The sequence below is a fragment of the Urocampus carinirostris genome, chromosome 1, assembly GCF_059441175.1.
Source record: "Urocampus carinirostris isolate Australia breed hairy pipefish chromosome 1, RoL_Ucar_1.0, whole genome shotgun sequence".
NCBI classification, from domain to species: domain Eukaryota; kingdom Metazoa; phylum Chordata; class Actinopteri; order Syngnathiformes; family Syngnathidae; genus Urocampus; species Urocampus carinirostris.
In genome coordinates this window covers 1,952,903-1,973,520 of record NC_142349.1, presented here as the reverse complement: position 1 = coordinate 1,973,520, position 20,618 = coordinate 1,952,903, and the positions used below count along the sequence as shown (strand labels likewise).

The window sequence follows — 20,618 nt, the reverse complement described above, 5'->3', positions numbered from 1 at the left end:
AATCAGGGGTGTCCAAACTTTTGAGAAATGGGGCAGATTTGCTAAGCTGAAAATGTGTGTGGGCCGACGATTCAGCCTGCCATTCTTTCAACAGTCTTTAATAAATTCACCCTCCGTGAAAGGTTTGCAGTGCTTGGAGATCAGTGTCAGAACCTCGTCGCTCTTCTTTGTCGCGTCTTCATTTGACTCGCAAGGTCTCGTGAAAAAAATGCTGCTGTGCCGGTAAAACGGCTTGCAGTTGTCTTACCTTTTCACAGCATTTGTTTCCAGCTAGCTTTTTGTAGTTATGTTTTGCATGGCAGTGCCTTTTGGTATTACATTCTTTGATAACAGCCACACACACAGTTGTTTCAGTGGAAAAATACTCCAATTTCCACTTGTCCTGGAAGCAGCGGCCCTCAGTCAACTTTCCTTTTTTTTTTTTAAATTTCGATGACAAGATCTGAAATGGGGTAGGCCAAAATTCAAGGAGAAATTCAAGAGCAAGGTGGCCAAAGGGCTACTGACATCTTGGGGTAAAAGGGTGATTTTTTTTTTCCTGTACAATTTATTTTATACTGGGGTCAACATTACCGGCTAGCCACATATTATTGTTAATTTTTTGACAGATGCCGCGGGTTCGATAAAAATAAGATGCCGCCCCGTAACTTTTGACATGATTGGTCTAAATGGACGTCATACAGCTACTCAAATCTTGTCTGTAATCACTAAGAAATTGTTCCCTTCGCCTAGGGAAAAAAAACTTTAAAAGTACTTAGAAACACCTTGTTGGCTTAGAAATGTCAAAAGGCAATAGAATTATAGAATCACAATCATCCTCGTGTAGAAAAGCAATCCTTGATAAAACTAATTAATCATGCACGATAAAGTCAAAATAAAATGACTCCAGTGGAATATGCTTGGATCATGCTTCTAAAATACTTTCACACACTTGATTTAAATAGATATGGAAGGCTGCAGTTTCTAGTTACCTACAAAATCATCATACAAGCTCATAAAGTTCAGATTTACCCATAAAACTATTCTTTTGTTAAATTAGTCGCTAGAGCATTTTTCTTTCTTTTTTTCAGGATTCTCCTCTAACAATTTAGAAATGGATAGTAAAAGGATTAGAAGCTGTTGCGATCTCAAGGTGATGGGTTTTTTTTTTTTTTTTCAAATGTTAAATCTGTTATGACCGCGGCGTAAAAATCCATCAGGCCAGAATGAAATGTTTGGAACGGGAGAGCGTGATACAACGCACAGGACCAGGTAAGAGGCAGGAGGAGCCCGGACAGGAGGCAACCCACAGATCCTAGTTCCTCCATGTGCCAAAGTCTCCCAACCCCAGCAGAGTAGTTCCACGGCAGCAGATTAAATGGCCTCCGGCGAACAAAAGGAGCAGGTGGCAGCAGTTTGATGAGGACATGTCAAAAATCATCCAAGCCACAGCCAAAGGAAACGTTGACAGCAGACTCCAAGCGATGACCACCATAATCGCCAGCTATGGCCCAGAGAGATTTGGCTGGACTGAAGAGGGCACCACCAAGACCACCCCCAACACCATGAACCGCAGAGCCACAAAAATGCATCAACTGCGCCAGGAGCTCCGAACCCTCAAGAAACTGTTCAAGAGAGCCGCTGAAGAGGAGAAGCAACCGCTGGCAGAACTGCGTAAGACCCTGCGGAAGAAGCTGACAACTCTACGCAGAGCAGAGGGGCACAGGAGACGGCCTTCATTGCTAATCCCTTCCATTTTGCTAAGCAGTTGCTTGGGGACAAGCGAAGTGGCCGGCTTGAGTGTTCAAGAGAGGAATTGAACCGCTTCCTCGAGAACACATTGACCGACCCAATGAGGGAAAAAGAGCTAGGTCCCAACAAAGCTCTCATTACCCCAGCCCCACCTACAGAGGACTTAAAGGTGTCTGAGCCGTGTCGAAGGCAGTTGAAGAAGTTATCAAGGCAGCCAGGTGAGCATCTGCACCGGGCCCCAGGGTGTACCCTGTCTTCAAGCGTTGCCCAGTGCTTTTCCGGCACCTGTGAAAAACTTTAAAAGTGATCAGGCGTAGAGGGAGGGTGGCCAAGCTGTGAAGGTGTGCTAAGGGAGTTTGGATTCCCAAGGAGGAGGACTCGAAAAATATCAGCCAGTTTCGTACAATCTCACTATTGAGTGTGGAAGGTGTTCTTTAGCATTGTCTCCCGAAGAGTGACAGAGTTCCTCCTCAAGAACAACTACATCGACACTTCCTACCAGAAGGCTGGGATTCCTGGAGCTTCTGGTTGCCTGGAGCACACTACGTTAGTCACACAGCTTATCAGAGAAGCCCACGAGAACAGAGGAGACCTTGCTGTGTTGTGGTTGGACCTGACTAACACCTACGGGTCCATTCCACACAAACTAGTTGAGCTTGCACGACAACTCCACCACATTCCTAACAAGATCAAGCTCCAGATCCTGGATTATTATGACAACTTCAGGCTTAGGTTCACTTTCGGGTCAGTAACATCAGACTGGCATCACCTTCGGAAAGGGATAATAACGGGTTGTACCATATCCGTTACCCTTTTTGCTTTGGGAATGAACATGGTAGTCAAAGCTGCAGATGTGGAATGCAGAGCGCCAATATCCAAATCAGTTAGATAGATAGATAGATAGATAGATACTTTATTCATCCCCAAAGGGAAATTCACATTTCCAGCAGCATCCCTTCGCTGAGAACAGTACAATAATAAAGCCAAAAGAATACAATATACAAATACCCAGTGTGACGTGCAAATGCCCACTGTAGCGTGTTATTTAGAATAACTAAATAGTGCTACACAGAATACATATTGCAGTAAGATTCGGTAATATCCAATGTAGGTGGTGTGGTTTAATGTGGGCCTTTACTCTGCCGGGTGGAGTTAAAGAGCCTCATGGCATGAGGAAGAAAATATCTCTTCAGTCTGTCCGTAGTACAAGACAGTGACAGCAGTCTGTCGCTGAAACTGCTCTTCTGTCTGTAGATAATGCTGTGTAGTGGATGCGATGGATTGTCCATGATTGACCTCAGCTTTTTCAGTGCTCGTCTCTCAGCTACTGTTGTTAGGCTGTCCAGCTCTTTGCCCACAACAGAGCTCGCTTTCCTAGCCAGTTTATTGAGACGAGAGGCATCCTTCTTCTTGACGCTGCCTCCCCAACACGCTGCCGCATAGAAGAAGCTTTTTGCAGATGTTGAAGGAGGCCAGCCTTCTGAGGAAGTAAAGTCGGCTTTGGCCTTTCCTACATAGAGCTTCTGTGTTGGCAGACCAGTCCAGTTTGTTGTCCAGCTGCACACCCAGGTATTTGTAGGTCTGGACAAATTCTACACATTCTCCCTTGATGGTTACAGGAACCGGGTGAGTTCTGGTTCTCCTGAAGTCCACCACCATCTCTCTGGTCTTGGTGGTGTTTAGGTGCAGGTGGTTTGCGTCGCTCCATCGGACAAAGTCCTGAATCAATTTCCTGTACTCCTCCTCCTGCCCGTCTCTGATACATCCCACGATCGCAGTGTCGTCGGCAAACTTTTGCACATGGCAGGCCTCAGAGTTGTACTTAAAGTCCGATGTATATAGAGTGAATAGGAACGGAGAGAGAACGGTCCCCTGCGGAGATCCTGTGCTGCTAACCACAGTGTCCGATGTACAGCCCCCCTGTTATTCACCAGCCTCCCATAAGAGCATATATGGATGGCTTTACCATCACCACAACATCTCTCCTTGGGAGTGGATGGGCCCTGCAGGGATTGGAGAGACTCATCACATGGGTGAGGATGAGCTTCAAGCCCTCAAAGTCAAGATCCATGGTTCTGAAGAAGGGAAAGGTGGTGGATAAATTCAGGTTCTCGATCTCTGGAACTGAGATCCCAACCATTTCGCAACAACCACTTAAGAGCCTGGGGAAATTCTATGACTCAACTCTGAAAGACTGCTGCCATCCAAGAGTCTGTTAAACAACTGGCAATGTGGCTCACCAAGGTGAACAAGTCCGACCTGCCTGGTAGATTTAAAGCCTGGATCTACCAGCACTCTATTCTTCCCAGAGTCTTGTGGCCACTCTTGGTCTATGCAATACCGCTATCATCTGTGGAGATCCTCGAAAGGAAGATCATTGGCTTTCTCCGGAAGTGGCTGGGACTTCCCCGCAGCCTTACCAGCGCTGCTTTGTACGAGACAACCAATACCGTCCAGCTACCCTTCAGCGGCCTCACTGGGGAGTTCAAGGTGGCGCGTACTAGAGAGGCTCTTCAGTATAGGGATTTCAAGGACTGCAAGGTGTCATCAGCTGGGGTTGAAGTAAGAACCGGAAGGAAGTGGATAGCTCAGAAGGAAGTGGAGGTGGCATTGGGGAGAGCAGGTCTGGGCTTCTTTCCAAAGACCAAAGTGAGTCGAGCCCAAGGGAAGGAGAGACACCATCTTCTCCTGGAAGAGGTCCGAGTAGGTGTGAAGGAAGAGCGGGTGAGCAGGGCAGTCGGACTCCGGAAGCAGGGAGCAGGGGTTTTGCTGGACTATCCTACTGCAAAGTCCTAGGACGGTTGGGTGTGACAGAGGCAGCCAAGAAGAAAGTCATTAAATCGCTAGTGAAGCTGCAGAAAAAGCCACTAGGTGGCTTTGGCTCAAAAGGGCAGATCCGTGGGCTGCTACTGGGATGCAAGTTGAGGCATGTTCAACCTCGGCTGGGTCACCTGGGCGAGAGTGTCTGATGTTGCGAGACCTGAAACACTCAATGAACCCAGGAGACATCCCTGATGATGCGTCCCAGTTGCATCCAGGAGATGTTTCTTTCAAGTGAAATAACTAGTTTGAAATTATGTGATGACCTTAAAGTTTAAGTAAATCTATGCGTCATCAGATTTGTTTGTGACTGGCATTGAACAGAAGTCACTTATTAGATATTTTGACTGCAAAAGGTAATCTGTTAGATTTATTGTTCCTGGAATGTAAATTGTTCATATTTTACAGCTAATGAGCCTACATTGGATTATGATTCAGCTTTGCCTTGTTTCCCTTTCCTAGATTTTGAATCCAAGAAGAACATGATAACCAAAGGAATGGAGAATGGCAGTGTGACTGTTCTTGCTGGGTGAGAATAACTGATCAAAGTGTTAAACGCAATTGTTAGTTTATTTTTTTTATTTAGTTCCTCGTGAATGTGGATCTTGTCTGTGCTTTTGTCACAAAAACATGTTTCAATGTATTGTATAGGGTTATTTATTCAGGGAGGAAGAGGTTAGATTTTGCTTCACAAATAAAAGCTTCTTCAACATTCCAATAAGAATAATCTTAAAACAATACAAATCTTGAGCAATTAATCTACTCATTTAAAACTGGTTAGAGAATAGCCACCAACTAGCCTCTTCCCTTACCTAAACTTGAATTTGTTATCTGATATTGCATATTATATGAAGGATACTCCTAACACGTCATGCAGGTCAAACCATTTAACTATAGTCTTTCCCATTTTTATTAGAAAGAAAATACACTCAAGACAATTGAAATTGGATACAATAATTCTCTTTAACGTTGATTACAAAGAAAAAATCACCATCTTTAAACTCATTTTAAAAACTAAACAATACAAATAAACCAGTGTAATATAAATAGGATTTTGGAGCTGTGCTCATATGGTAACAGATCCCTAAGGTAGTTAAACCCTGTAAACCAGAGCAACATAATGAGGATAGCATTTTATACATTAATTTGAACTGCATGAATCCACAAGGAAACACCTGATGTCGCTACAACACAAGACAAACTGAAAACAAGCAGTTTACCTAACATAAGTGAGCTCAGTAGCAGAATTCGGTGCATACTGGTATTTTCGCCTGATAAGCAAGATTTTAACCCAAAAAGTTGAAACCAAATCATTTTAACCAGCAACCTACAATGGAAGGCTTTTACTGTGTTTTTTTCTCAAATCAGTCCCGAATCTTTTCTGACAAAGAACATTGGTCCATTTGTTAAATTTTCTGACAACTAAAGTATCCGTAACCTAATGTTGTCTTTTAAATATTGCATTTTTTAAGCCCTCATCAAAGTGGCAGTACTTCCAAACTCTCACAGTCAAGTAAGGAGAAGGAAGAGCTCATGAAAAAGACAAAGGACACAGATGCTGGCAAACTAACAGAGGCTGACAAAGCTAAGACTGGACGGGTCTGTTGACAAATGTCATCACTGCTACCAATTATTGCTCTGTTTGGTTATGTAAACACTCAACTTAATATTATGTCTCGTTTTATCATAGGTCCAGCTGTCCGTGTTCTGGGCCTATTTTAAGGCGATCGGTATACTGTCCTGCATTGCTCTATTCCTGTTTTTGGCTCATAACTTGCTTTCTCTGCTCTCCAATTATTGGCTCAGTCTCTGGACTGATGACCCTGTCGTAAATGGCACACAACCGAAAAGAGATATGAGATTGGGGGTATATGGTGCTCTTGGCCTGTCCCAGGGTAAGGATATTTTGTTTATTTGTGTTAAATGTTGGTGTCTAGTCTTGACCTTCCTTGATTTATGCCTGCTAAATATGTTTTAGATCATTCATCTCACTACATTACATAGGCATTAATTTGTATTAGAATGTTTGTGAAAATATACTTCACCACATGGTAGTGTTTGCCTCCTAAAAGGTTGTAGATCCATCTCCTGAGCTGGCAACCATGTCTGTGTCCTTTTAGTTAGACTATGTACAGCACATTGACTTACTCCAAATGGGTCTGGCATTACTTTGTGTTGGCAGCCAAAATATTGGTGTATAAATGGATGACATGATATTATGTCACGCTATTTGAGCACCAAATAGCATATGGGAGTAAGGATTTTATACGTTAAATCAATTTACTATTTCACCATATAAATCCCGATGTTGTGTTGTAGGGGTTGCAGTCTTTGGTTACTCCCTGGCCATGTCCATTGGTGGAATTCTGGCATCTCGCGGTCTTCATCAGTCCATGCTCTATGATGTCCTCCGTTCACCCATATCCTTCTTTGAACGAACCCCCAGCGGTAATCTTGTCAACCGCTTTGCCAAGGAGATGGACACCATTGACACAGTGATCCCCAGTATTCTTAAAATGTTCATGGGCTCCATGTTCAATGTGATATGTGCTTGCATAATCATCTTGATCGCGACACCGTATGTGGCAATCATCATTCCTTTCCTTGGTGTGCTCTACTTTTTTGTACAGGTTGGTTTTTCAGACAGCACATATTGATGTAGCTAAGGGGTCGGGTACATTTTTGACCCAAAGAGCCATAATGGCAAAATATTGGGATTGTTTTTATTTTGAGCGATAGAAAGAGCCGTTCCGTATATTTTAAGACACAATTAAGCAAATTACCAAACCCGCTCTCCAGACGAAATCATTTTTTTTAGCGCATTGGGTGTTTTGATAAAATTTATAAAATAATAACAATACTAGAATCTGTGTCCCATATCAGCAAATATGCCACTTTATAAATATGCCTCCCACAATTACTTAAGATCATTGAGGCTCATATTGACCTTCATTTCTTTTAATAATGGTTTCAAAAAAGGTGTAAGCAGACTTCTTGTGTAAATATGTCACAAAAAACTGCAAACAAGAGTTGATAGATGTATTATCCTTCAACGCAGTGGACGGTTGTAAGAGAAAGGGGAGCAAAGGATTTCTGAGCAACGTACAGCCAAAATGGGGTTGTTTGTGTGATACCTTGACTGTAAACTATAGGTAAAACTGTGCCCTTCATATTCTGTCCCAAACGACTAGCATAACAAGAGTAGCTTCAGCTATGCATGCACCAAACCCAACATTGAGCTCACCAGAATTGGAACGCTACGGTGGAATTTGCAAAAGCAGCAATTTATCAATGAGCCATGTATGGGTCGCTAGCCATAGGTTCCCGATCCCTGATATACCTCATAATTTTATTACTTTGTCGTTCATGTTTCAGTGGTATTTCTGGTCATGCTATCTAAAACGTCTTATCTTCAATATTTTATTTTTATTTTACTCTTTACCGTCTATTTTTTCAGAGACTTTATGTGGCATCATCACGCCAGTTGAAACGCTTGGAGTCTGTCAGACGTTCACCCATCTACACTCACTTTAATGAAACGCTTTTGGGCACATCCGTCATCAGAGCTTTTGGTGAACAGGAGCGCTTTATAAGAGAGAGCGATCGAAGGGTTGACCATAACCAGGAGGCCTACTACCCAAGCATTGTCGCCAACAGGTTGGAAGGAATTTCTTTAGCTCCGTCCCTCAAATGGTGAACATTGTTATGATGTACAGGGTTTGTACGGGTGCTTTAATCCTTCAAAATGCTTGAATGTTAATGTTGTTTTCAAGGTCAGGAAAATGCTTGAATTCTGGGTGAAATGGTTGAAAATGCTTGTAATTGTTGCCATAGACATGTTCTTTGGCAGTCTGACTTTATTGACCACGTACTAAACGAAGACGGTTTTATTTTTAAGTGGGTAAAAATGATGCCGACACGCCTACTTTAATTGGCTTGTCATTATGCCGTTGTTATGTGAAGCCTCACCGCCTCCGACTGGTCGCACCAAAGGGGACTGCTCTGTTAAGAAAAGCGTCTTTTCTGGCTCTGCTCATTGAGAACAGCAACAAACCCTTTTCAGCTCCCAAACGGCTCCTCGAATAATTAATTTTTTTATGATATATTATCAATAATAACAAAACGTTATTCACCAAATTATTTAGTAACTAGACAATTCCCGCGGCAATTGTAAGAATTGTGATGGCATCTGGCAGATGTTGGTAGAGAACCGGTAGCATTGAGTTGTTAGCATTTTGAGTTAGCATAAAGTTTTTAACTCAGATGTATTTGTAATTTTTTACTTGGTTCTGTGGAGGGACTCAGCTAGCTTGCGCTAACAGCCCAACACTTTGCTAGCAGCGCACATAGCTGTTAGCATCCTCTCGCTAGCATCCACTCTTTGGAATTCACCACAAACATAAACATAAACAACATGGCGGCGCGTGTTAACGTTGCGGCGGCTAGTTGCTATCCGGCTAACCTGCTATTCACTATCGTTCTGCTTTCTTTTTTGGACACATGCGTGGCCAATAAGACTTATAGTCGGGAGGAACTCTATTGGGTGGGCGTCTAAATCTCGACTCTTCGGGCACCTTTTATACCACCCATGATATCCCGGACGGGCTTCAAAGGGACTCGGGTTCTCAGTGGCTAGCCACTCCACCTAAGAAAAGGCAAAGACGGCGCAAAGACAGAAAGCAGAAGCGGGGCTGTCGTGCAGGGACGCGTGTGAAGTCGAAGGAGCAAGAATGACACGAAGATGTGTCTTATCCAACCATTATTTCTTCATCGATCTTGCCGGTCAACCGACGCCTGAAGCCCAACGCACCCGAACGGCGACATCTTGTGATGATCTCGACAAAGACTACAGCTAAGTTAAATGATTCAGCAAAGCTAACATTTGGTCTTTTAAATGTTAGATCGCTTGCTCCTAAAGCTTTACTTATTGATAATATTATTCGCGATTATAAACTTAACTGTATCAGTCTCTGTGAAACTTGGTTACGCCCGGATGAGTTTTTACCCCTAAATGCTGCTTCTCCTCAAGACTATGTGAGCAGCCATGTATCACGCCCTTTGAAGAAGGGTGGCGGTGTCGCGCTCATTTCTGAAAAAAAAAACGCTCAAATTTATTCCTTGTACCTCTAATAATTACAAGGCGTTCGAGGCTCTCTATTGTCAATTTATGTAGTAACTATCACGCACCAGGGCCATACACAGCTTTCTTGGACGAATTTGCTGAACTTTTGTCTGAACTAGTAACCTATGCAGACAAAATTATAATTATGGGGGACTTTAACATTCATATGAACTCCCCACTCAATTCACTCACTATTGCGTTTCGGTCTCTAATTGATACATTTGGTTTTAACCAACTTGTTGATTTGCCAACTCATAAAGATGGAAACACGCTAGATTTGGTTCTGACTCGAGTTTCAACCTCAAACATGACTGTGTTACCATGTACTAGTTATCTCGGATCATTATTTAGTTACATTCGAGGTGCTAGCTAAATGTATTACTAAAAAAGCTGAATGGTTTAGTGGACGCATTATAAGCACTGGCACATTTTCTGAGCTCTCCGATCTTCCAGGGGCAGTTGCGTCCTTTCCTTCATACAAAGGCTCTATCGACTCATGAATGAGTTTAATGCTACTCCGGCTAGTGTCCTGGATTCAGTAGCGCCCATACGGCTTAAATCACGACCTAAAAGACGCACACCTCGGTTTAATGATGAAACTAGATCCTTTAAACAAGAATGCAGAAAATCTGAAGTCATTTTCCGACACTGTAGCATTGCCTACAAGGCAACAGACTATCCCAGATAGTTCCACCCATTCAGCCCATGACTTAATAGTTTTCTTTACTAAGAAGATTCGAGGCATACAGGAAGAAATTGCTATAGACAGTATTAATACAACACATACTAAAGCTCTGAAATCTATAGATGCACGACACATGGTGGCTGTCCAGGGAATTTGTCCCGTTTTAGTGAACTGTCACTCGATAATCTTAAACAGATGGTCAATACGGCCAAACCGACGACTTGCCAGTTCGACCCGCTTCCAGGTTCACTTATTATAGGTCTTTTTGGTGTCCTTGCACCTTCAGTTCTAAATATTATAAACATATCACTCTCCTCAGGTGTAATTCCAGCGGCTTTTAAGTCCGCCGTTATTAAAACCACACTGAAACGACCCAACCAAGATCCAGAAAGCTTATAAAATTATAGACCTGTGTCAAACCTACCGTTTCTTTCTAAAGTACTTGAAAAAGTAGTGGCACAGCAGCTGAATGATTTCATAACCGAGAATAACCTTTTTGAATCAATGCAATCAGGATTCAGGGCTAACCACTCTACTGAGACAGCTCTGATTAAGGTAACCAATGATCTCCTACGGGCAATGGACTCTGGCGCTTCATCAATTTTGCTGCTTCTGGACCTTAGTGCTGCTTTTGACACAGTGGACCATAATATCTTACTAGAACGGTTGGAAAAATGGATTGGTCTCTCAGGAAACGTCCTCTTATGGTTCAGATCCTACCTCTCAGATAGGACGCACTGTGTTAGATATGGCAAAATGACATCTGAGGGCAGCACGGCGGCGCAGTGGTTAGCGCTTGTGCGGCACAGTTCATGTCATGGGAACCTGTTGTGGGTTCAAATCCAGCTCCAGACTTCCTGTGCGGAGTTTGTATGTTCTCCCCGTGCTTGCGTGGGTTTCCTCCGGGCACTCCGGTTTCCTCCCACGTTCCAAAAAAACCATGCATTTCAGGTGAATTGGCCGGTCCAAATTGTCCCTAGGTGTGAATGAGCGAATGAGTTGTCTGTCCCTGTGTGCCCTGCGATTGGCTGGCAACCAGTTCAGGGTGTCCCCTACCCACTGCCCGGAGATGGCTGGGATGGGCTCCAGCCCCCCCGCGACCCTGATGAGGATAAGCGGTACGGCTGATGAGATGAGATGAGACATCTGAGCCCTTTAGTGTTACCTGTGGTGTTCCGCAGGGTTCAGTGCTTGGCCCCCTTCTCTTCAGCATTTACATGCTTCCATTAGGTGATATTATTCGCAAGTATAATATCAGTTTCCATTGCTACGCAGATGACACTCAACTATATCTCCCGATGGAGGAATCTGCCACACTAAACTGTGCAAATTTGGAGGCCTGCCTCACTGAGATAAGAGTGGATGTCACCCAATTTCTTGCATCTTAACTCTGAAAAGACCGAAATGTTAGTTATTGGTCCATCTAAATGCCGCAACTTATTCTCTAAAACTGCTGTGAACATTGACAAATGTCACATCACACAGAGTGACTCACTTAAAAATGTAGGTGTCACATTTGACCCCGATCTGTCCTTTCAAACACATGTGAAGAAAATTACTAGAACCGCTTTCTTCCATCTTCGTAACATTGCTAAAATTCGTCCTATACTGTCTCAGTCGGATGCAGAGATTATAATTCATGCGTTTGTTACCTCCCGTCTCGATTACTGTAATGCACTACTCTCCGGTCTCCAGAAGTCCAGAATCAAGAGTCTTCAGCTGGTACAAAATGCCGCAGCGAGGCTTTTAACTAGGACAAAAAAGTCCGATCACATCACCCCAATTTTGGCTAACCTGCATTGGCTCCCTGTTAGTCTAAGATGTGATTTCAAGGTTCTCTTATTATTATACAAAATCATACATGGACTTTCCCCCCCTCATATCTTTCAGATCTGATTTCCCCCTATGTTCCGGCCCGAAGCCTTCGTTCTGAGAGAGCCGGTCTTCTGGTGATCCCAAGAGCCAAGAAGTGTTCCGCTGGTTCGAGAGTGTTCTCCATCCGGGCATCGGTGTTGTGGAATGCTCTTCCCCCTGAGATCCGATCTGCAACCTCAGTGGAAATGTTTAAATCTAAGCTTACAACTCACTTCTACTCTAGCATATGAATAACCTAAACTGCTCATTTGTAATAACCTGTGAAGCCCTTTGAGACTCTTTGTGATTAAGGGCAATACAAATAAAAATGACTTGACCATTTACCCATGGTTAAAGGCCCCCTCAAGCCACCCTGGACAGTCCCTGATTACTATGACTACCTCTGGTAAAGCCCTCGTTTCCATGGCTACCCATTGAATTGAATGGGCCAATGTATTCCGGAAGGGAGATTCTCAAAATACATCGCTTATCCATATTGTCGCACACGAGTCCCGGTTGGGCCGGAATTTTTGGTCCAAAAGCTCTGGGAGGAGTTACCCGCCAAACTTCGGCGAAGAAGATAGATATAATAATAATAATATCTCGGGATTATATTAGCTGTGCTTACAGCACTTGGCAATGTAGTCTTGCCTTGCTGGAGCCATCACAACTAATAAAAAGATCTCGGGGGATTATATTAGTTGTGCTTGCTCTGCATCTGCCATCACAACTAATTAGTAATTTCATGTTTTGCTGGAGATCCCTGAAAAGCACATAAAATGTCGAATTGAATATTCACAGATCTACAGTAAAATTGTAAAATACTAATCAATTTTAGCTCGTCGTCGCTGAAAATGCAACACAAAACAAATAGGAGTTAAGAATATTTACTTTTCAATGCTATAAATTATAAAATGCAAAAAATACAATTTACAATTCTATTTTAACCAATTTAGAGATAGATCCTCTACAAAACACCCCAAAAACATAAAGTAAAATAAGTAAAACAAAAAGCAAAAGATCATCAGCAAATTGAAAGATAAATTGCCGTTTTCTGCTTTTTCTGTTTTATTTCTTTTATTGTCTTTATTAGACTCAATTATTACCCATCACCTCTGGATTTGTATGTGTTTGTAAACAAGTGTGACACAGCACTGTTTAAGCAGGATGGCAAAATCCATGTTTATAGCAGCTCATTGACACCAAAGATCCTATATCATTGATAGGAACAGCTCAAACAAACATAGTATATGCTAGCAGCAAGATAGTTTTTATTTTAGTCATCAAAGTCAACAACTACAAAAAAAACATGATTTTTATCGTGCTGAATTTCTTCCTTTGAAGGTACTGGAAACATCCAAACAATGGCCTTAGAAAGTGCTTGAATTCTGCCATGAAAAAGGCGGAAGAAGCCTGAATACAAGCAATAAGGCTTGCCAACAAATCAATATATATCTCAAGACAAAACATGTTTTCATAAAGTTCCAAACAGGAAAGAAAAATGAGAATGAAAATCTCCAGCTGCTGAAGGTGATTGTGGCTTAGCTCATAGTGCTGCATCTATGCAGGTGGCTGGCAATCCGACTGGAGTTTGTTGGCAACTGCATCGTGTCATCAGCTGCTTTGTTTGCCGTCATTGCCAGAGAGAGCCTCAGTCCAGGCATCATGGGCCTAGCCATCTCTTACGCCCTTCAGGTAAACCACCATATTTAACTGACATGTCAACGGTCTTTTGGCACAAAATTCAGCAGCACGTGTTCTAACGCGGGCTGGGGCGAGGGATCACATTACACCAAATTTGTAATTGCTGCACTGGCTCTCTGTTAGGGTGGCACGATTTTGGGGGGAAAAAACAATTGAGATTTTTCAGATTAGCATTGCAATTTTGATGCGATTTTTGATTTTACAAGAAAAGTGCATTTTCTGTGCTTGTTTTGGGGAGAATTTAAACATAGTGAGATGCAAACTTATCTCAAGTTGATACAAACGACTGTGACAACAACTAAAGATCTACAAATTGAAACTGAATAACAGTTGAATAAACAGTCTTTATCGTCATTATACAAAAATACAACAAAATCGGAGGGCTACTCATTTCATTGTAAGAAAGCTATTTTGGGAGCGGCTGGCAAGCTACATGCTAGTGTCGGGTAACCAACACTTTCTGCAAGGTCTTTGTGATGATTAAAATATTAAGGTCACATATGTAGCCGTTTTTACACGAGTGGTAGCTCCAAGTTGTCTGTTTTATGGGTAATGAATCTGGTGTTGGTGACTAGCCACGGTCAGCAGTGACGCTTAAAGAGTTGTTAGCCTAGCTATTAGTTTTCCCCTCTGTCTTCCCTCCATTATCTGCTCTGCTTATTCTCAGTAGGGTTGCGGGGGTGCTGGAGTATCTTCGGGCAGTGGGCGGGGGACACCCTGGTTGCCAGCCTCCCTTCCGATGCAATAAAAATCCAAGCATCACCCGCTGGTGATCAGCTTTTCTGACTTTTGTCAGAGTCCAATCTAAATAATGAATTTATTTTCAATGGTACGAACCACTAAAGTTACGAGCCGTGGCATTTGTTTTGGTGGCCACTTGTGTGCCCACCTGCTTAACTGAGCGCTTACAGCAACTTATCAGAGTCGAGCACAAACTTTGCCTGGTCTTTATTGGCTGGTGACACAAACTTTGCCTGGTCTTTATTGGCTGGTGACACTTAAACCTGCTTCTGATTGCCTGGCACTGTTGAACCATAAAATATGACATTTCATGTTGGCCTAACACTCCATGATTGGCTGTTGTCACACTAATCATGTTATTTCTATATTACTATTTATTGTGTTATTATTTTAACAATTGTGTGTGTGTCTGCGTACTAACTGTTTCAGGTTGTTAGGTAGTGTACACTGAAAGTTTTTATATAGCACTTTGAGTTGTGATTTATTGCCTGAAAAATGCTTTACAAATTTGATTTGATTTACAACCTCTTTGTTGTTAAATTTTATCTCGATTCACTTCTACATTTTAACACTTAATTACAACTACAGCATACTATAAACCATTAAATATGAAATAAAACATTTTAAAGGGCTTATTCAGGATACAGTTTTAGCCTCCGCTTCTTTAATGGCCTGTTGGAGGATACCACATTTGTGTAAGTCCTCAGAACCAGCTGCCTTTAAAACATGACTGCATTATATACTTTTTTTCCCCTCCAATTGGGAAAAAAAACTCGAAGGATGTGGCTGTAAATTCTATACTCATTGGGAGCCATTAATACAGTTTTGTAATGCTCCATCCTGACAACATGGTATGCTAGACCTGGATGTCCCTGTCTAGTGACTGCTAACTCTAAATTGTGTACAATTTTCTGTTATGTTGAATGATTTTGTCTATTAATAAAGAAATACAAATAAAGGGTGAAAATAATTGCAATGTAGGGTTCACTAGGTACAAGTGTTGCCATCCTTTTGCATCTTGCATGCACCGTACAGTAATTCCCCCAAAATATCCTGCGACATCAGCAAATCCATGAATTGTATCCCAATTGCATTTTAAAGCCTTAATAGTAGTGCTGCAACAATGAATCGACAAAATCGATTAAAATCGATGATTAAAAGCGTTGGCAACTAAATAGATCGATTCATTGTATCACGTAATTTATAAGCCACCAAGAATGGTAAATCAATTAAATTTGGAGTGCACAACATTTCGTTTGGTCCGGCAGAGGGCGCCAAGACAGTTTTTATAAAAGAGCTTTAACTTTTCTTTTACATACTACATTATGCACATTGCGTCATTTACAAACAAAATTGACGTGAAAGTTTCAACTCTGTAGTGTTTGACTGTTTCGTCAATAAACAAAGTTAACAATTTTCAAGGGAACAGACGAAAATACAGAGAAAAACGATCAGAAAATAAGTATAAAATAAAGTATAAAGTAAAATAACAACAATGACATGTTTAACTCTACCCAGGGGGCAAATTCTTGAGCGTCTTTCCATTTTTATATTGGCGATGTTTATCATATTCCAATATGTTTCCCCCGAAAACAAATTTGTCAACAATATTTTGAAAAGTGGGTTTGTTTAGATTTTTTTTTTTGATAGAAAAAATCTGGACAAATTGAAATGTATTGCTTTTTTGTTTTGTATGACACGTCCAAATTTAATATGATCTGTGGATAAGGTGGTCGGAAAAGAGTATATTATAATTAGTTTTTATTGTTTTATATTATATAACATTTTGTTTTGTGCACTAGTGTCTATCTGTCCAAAACTTTAACATTTGAATAAATGAAAGGGAAATTAGAAATAATCGAAAAAAATAATCAACCAATTCATCGATTATGAAATTAGTCGTTAATTAGCCCTACCATTCAGTGAATATTGGAGATGAAATATCCTTCACCTGAATATCTTCACTCATATGCAGCTGACAACCTCTCTGACCTGGTTGGTGAGGATGTCTTCAGACGTGGAAACTAACATTGTTGCCGTGGAGCGAGTCAAAGAGTACAGTGACACAGAGAAAGAGGTACATGATGATATTGGATGAGAGATTTTGTGTATTCCAACCAAAGTTGACTAAGATATTGTGATGACTGAAAAAATGCTACAGGGTTTTTACTGGTGATTTATAGCCTTGAAAATTCTTGAATTTTATTGTTTTCAAGGTCAGGAAAGTGCTTGAATTTTGGGTGAAGTGCTTGAAATTGATGCCATTGCCGTGTTTCTTAGCAGTCTGACTATAGACCAGTGGTGGCGATCAAGTTTGACACAAAGAGCCGAAATTTTTAACTGTGAGAGTCAAAGAGCCACACCGCGCACTGACCTGCCATGACAGACAGACACAATTAAAAGCATTATTTTCCATAGCACACTCTTCTCCTTACAAGTACGGTTCTTGTGTTGATTTCAAGGAAAGTGTCCACCCTTAATACACAAAAAAAAACTAAACATAACAAGTCAAAGAGCCACAGTATATAGAAAATATGATGGGGCAAAGAGCCTTCTTATTGGCCAAGAGCCGCATGCGGCTCTAGACCCACGTGTTCGCCACCCCTGCTATAGACCTTGCATTAAATGCCGACATTTTTTTAAAGTGCGTGAAAATGACGCTGACCTGCTCTGTTGTGTTGTCATGTGAAGTGACATTCCCAAGAGGACAATTCTATCTAGAAAACCGTCTCTTTTGGCTTGGCTCACTGAGAAGCTCCCAAATAGCTCCTCACATCTTTTGTAATAGTAAAACACTAAGCATTACATTTAATATTTGATAATTTCATATATTTTGCAGGGGATCCCTGCAAAACACATGAAATATAAATTAAAAATTCCCAGAGCTACAAAAAAATTGTGAAATAATCAATAATAATAAAATACAAATAAAATATTAACCCTTCAGTGCTATAAATAAATGATAAAATGCAAAAAAAAATCTACACCTAATATAACCAATTTAGGCACAGATACTCTGTAAGACACGCAGAAAATATAAATTAACATAAGTAAAACAAGAAGCAGGAGAGATCTACAGTCTAAGATTTTAAAATTGAATGCACTCTGCTTTGGAGCTATCAATATCATTTAAAGGAAGGGCACATTTGGCTCATTTTCTGCTTTTTGTACATACAGCACTTTTTTTTGTCTTTTGTAATGAAGCCCCCTTATTACCCGACAACTGTAAAGCCCTTTCCATGTTTGTAAACAAGTGTGACGTAGCCAAGCTGCACGTGCGTTGTTGAGGCAGAATCCATGTCAGTTTATAGCGCACCATAGATAGGAACAGCTCAAATAAGCTTAAATTATGTGCTACCAGCAAGATAGCGACTTTATTTTTGATTAAATGTGGAACTGGAGTCGTCCAATTTCATTGTCACAGCGCATCGGCTCGCTACAGTTTAACTGTACGGGTCAGGTGTATCGGCATTTCGTTCTGTGTACATTGTTACAAAGAATGACAATACAAGTAAATTATTATTATTATTATTATATCCCATGTTGTAACAATGACAATAAAGGCATATTCTGTTCTATTCTATTCTATTAATGTCAAGAAAAAAGTTCTTAAGATCGGCGCTAGATTTCTTAGTATGAAGGTACTGGAAACTTCCAAACAATGGCCTTGAAAGTGCTTAAATTTGACCATTAAAAAGGTGTATGAACCCTGCATTTGAAGCAGTTACTTTAATTGTGCTATTTTTTCAAAAAACTGACATATCTAAGCAGGAAAACCAGTTTATGTTTACAATGTTTTCTCTTGCTGTGTTCATAGCAACAATGGGATGTTAAATGCTGGAATAAGCGCTGGGTATAGAATGCAAAATCGCATCATATTAAAACTGATGTTCTAAAAATGTATTGTCTGCATTGCTGTTTAAAGATCCACACGCCCCTTATTTCTTTAGTAATCACTTAATCTACTTAAAATGTATTTGTCAGTGTCACGTATTCTTCCTTAATGTTCTTCTTGCTGACAATCCCATGCATGGTGATATTCGGAGAAAGGAAAAAAACTTAAGTGCATGAAACTGTTGTGTTTGAGTACCAGTTCAATAAGAGCATGTGCAAGACAATGAATCGACAAAATCATCATTTCCAGTTAGGTAGTTCCCTATACAGTTCAATTGTATTGAGTTTTTTTTTCAAGATGAAAGTTGCATTCATACATATATTTTTTCAGTTTTAAAACATTTTACTCAAGTATAAGTACTGTTACTGCAGAATAACACAAAACATAGTCATCCAAATAGTTATTTGAATAAAAATAGGACTTGGTGAAAAAAAATACTCAAGTACTAAGTAACTTTAGCAACAACCATTTGATCAGATCAGCAAGTCATCAAAGTCCATCATTCAAACATAAATTACATTTAATTTAAAAATCGATTAAAATCAAGGAGGGAAGGACAGATATCACTTGTGTGGTCATGGTTTTCTTTAAATGTAGGATGAAAAATGTAAGAAAAACGACTATCCAAATGCCAAGTTTAACTTAGTTACTATTAGAATAATAATCACGGAATCTTTATTTTGTTAAATTAAAGAAATGTAATTGTGAAATTCATTTTTGAAGTCCTTTTTATTTTGAGGATTGGAAAATATATAACATACCCCTTGTCTCGGCAACAAAGAGTGCAATTAATGCCGCGTGAATTTATGAAAAATGTAAAATTGAAAATGTAAAGTAAATGAAAATGACAGTAATACAGTTTGTCTGATTTCTGTGCAGTTATTGCCCTTTTTTACCTTTGGGGTCCATTGCATATTACATAGCACACGCTCGTTTGCTATCTGCCTGCTGGTGACGCGGCTCCTTTAAAAAGGGATGGGCTTGGCTGCACAGCTCGACCCTCAGTGGGACACAGGAAGTTAGAAAACAAACCAAGGAGAATTCACGTACTTACTTTTAGGGGATTAAAGTTGCGGGTTTAATAAAGCTAAATATAGCAGAGTAAAAGTACGGTTTCTTCTTCGCAAATCTACTCAAGTAAAAGTATAAGAATATAGTGATATAAAAATACTCCCAGAAGTACAAAATGCAGTGTTCTCGTTTGCCCGCGTCCCTGCATCCTGGACGCATTATTTTTGCTGGGGACGCATCATGTCAAATCAACGTGCGTCCCCGGTACGCAACTTTTTTGACACGAAATTGTCATTATCATTTTTTAACAAATATTTACCGCACTCCAAATTTTTCGTCAGGCAGATCCGCCATTGTTGTTTTGGTCTCGCGGTTCGAGTTTTCGTCTGCACGCCGATCTCGAGTTCGAGTTGTGTAGTGAAAGTCCGTCCCTTTTTAGAGAACCGGCTTTTTCGGCTCAACTCATTAAAGAGCTGTCTCTCAAACGGCTCACTTGCTTTGATGCATTATATTACGAATGATTATGTTGTATAAAGAAGTTAAGAAACAAAAGTATAAAAGGAGAAAATGAAAAAAATGGTTTGTGGTGATCCCTTTTAATCAGTATATTACCAACAATAATTTAATGCAGAAAATGAATTAATAATTTGAATAAGAAAATGTATTATTCTACTTAATTATGTTTGCATGTATTTTTTCCTTCTACAGTGAACGTCCAAGCGACTTCATTTTTTAACTTTTTTTATAATAAACCTCATTCATGTCGAGCAACCCAGTGTCTCACAACAAAATGTTCATTAACAATATATATGATATAAGGAAACACATGTACAAAATAACATGTTAAACTACATAAATAAACATGTTTGGGAAAAAAAAGTTTTTTTTTTTGTATTTTGTAAGGTAAAATACGACAGTTTGTAAGGGCATTGCGCGCACTAAATTTTGGGGACCCATAGATTTTTGAGCATGCGAGTCCCCGGGACCCATCACTTTTCAGAGGTAAGATGAACACTGAAAATGTTTTAAAACATACGCAAGTAACTTAATCATGT

General features: G+C 40.5%; 1 protein-coding gene across 1 annotated transcript in view; it reads left to right on the top strand.

The window, feature by feature from the left end:
- abcc1 (ATP binding cassette subfamily C member 1 (ABCC1 blood group)) overlaps window positions 1-20,618 on the top strand; it is an 85,956-nt gene that overhangs the window by 51,448 nt on the left and 13,890 nt on the right. Inside the window, exons 20-26 of the mRNA XM_088335098.1 lie at window positions 5,014-5,080; window positions 6,024-6,150; window positions 6,242-6,446; window positions 6,871-7,181; window positions 8,009-8,208; window positions 13,781-13,907; window positions 16,633-16,734. Of these exons, the coding sequence (XP_088191224.1) occupies window positions 5,014-5,080; window positions 6,024-6,150; window positions 6,242-6,446; window positions 6,871-7,181; window positions 8,009-8,208; window positions 13,781-13,907; window positions 16,633-16,734 (1,139 nt within the window). The remainder of the gene's footprint in view (window positions 1-5,013; window positions 5,081-6,023; window positions 6,151-6,241; window positions 6,447-6,870; window positions 7,182-8,008; window positions 8,209-13,780; window positions 13,908-16,632; window positions 16,735-20,618) is intronic.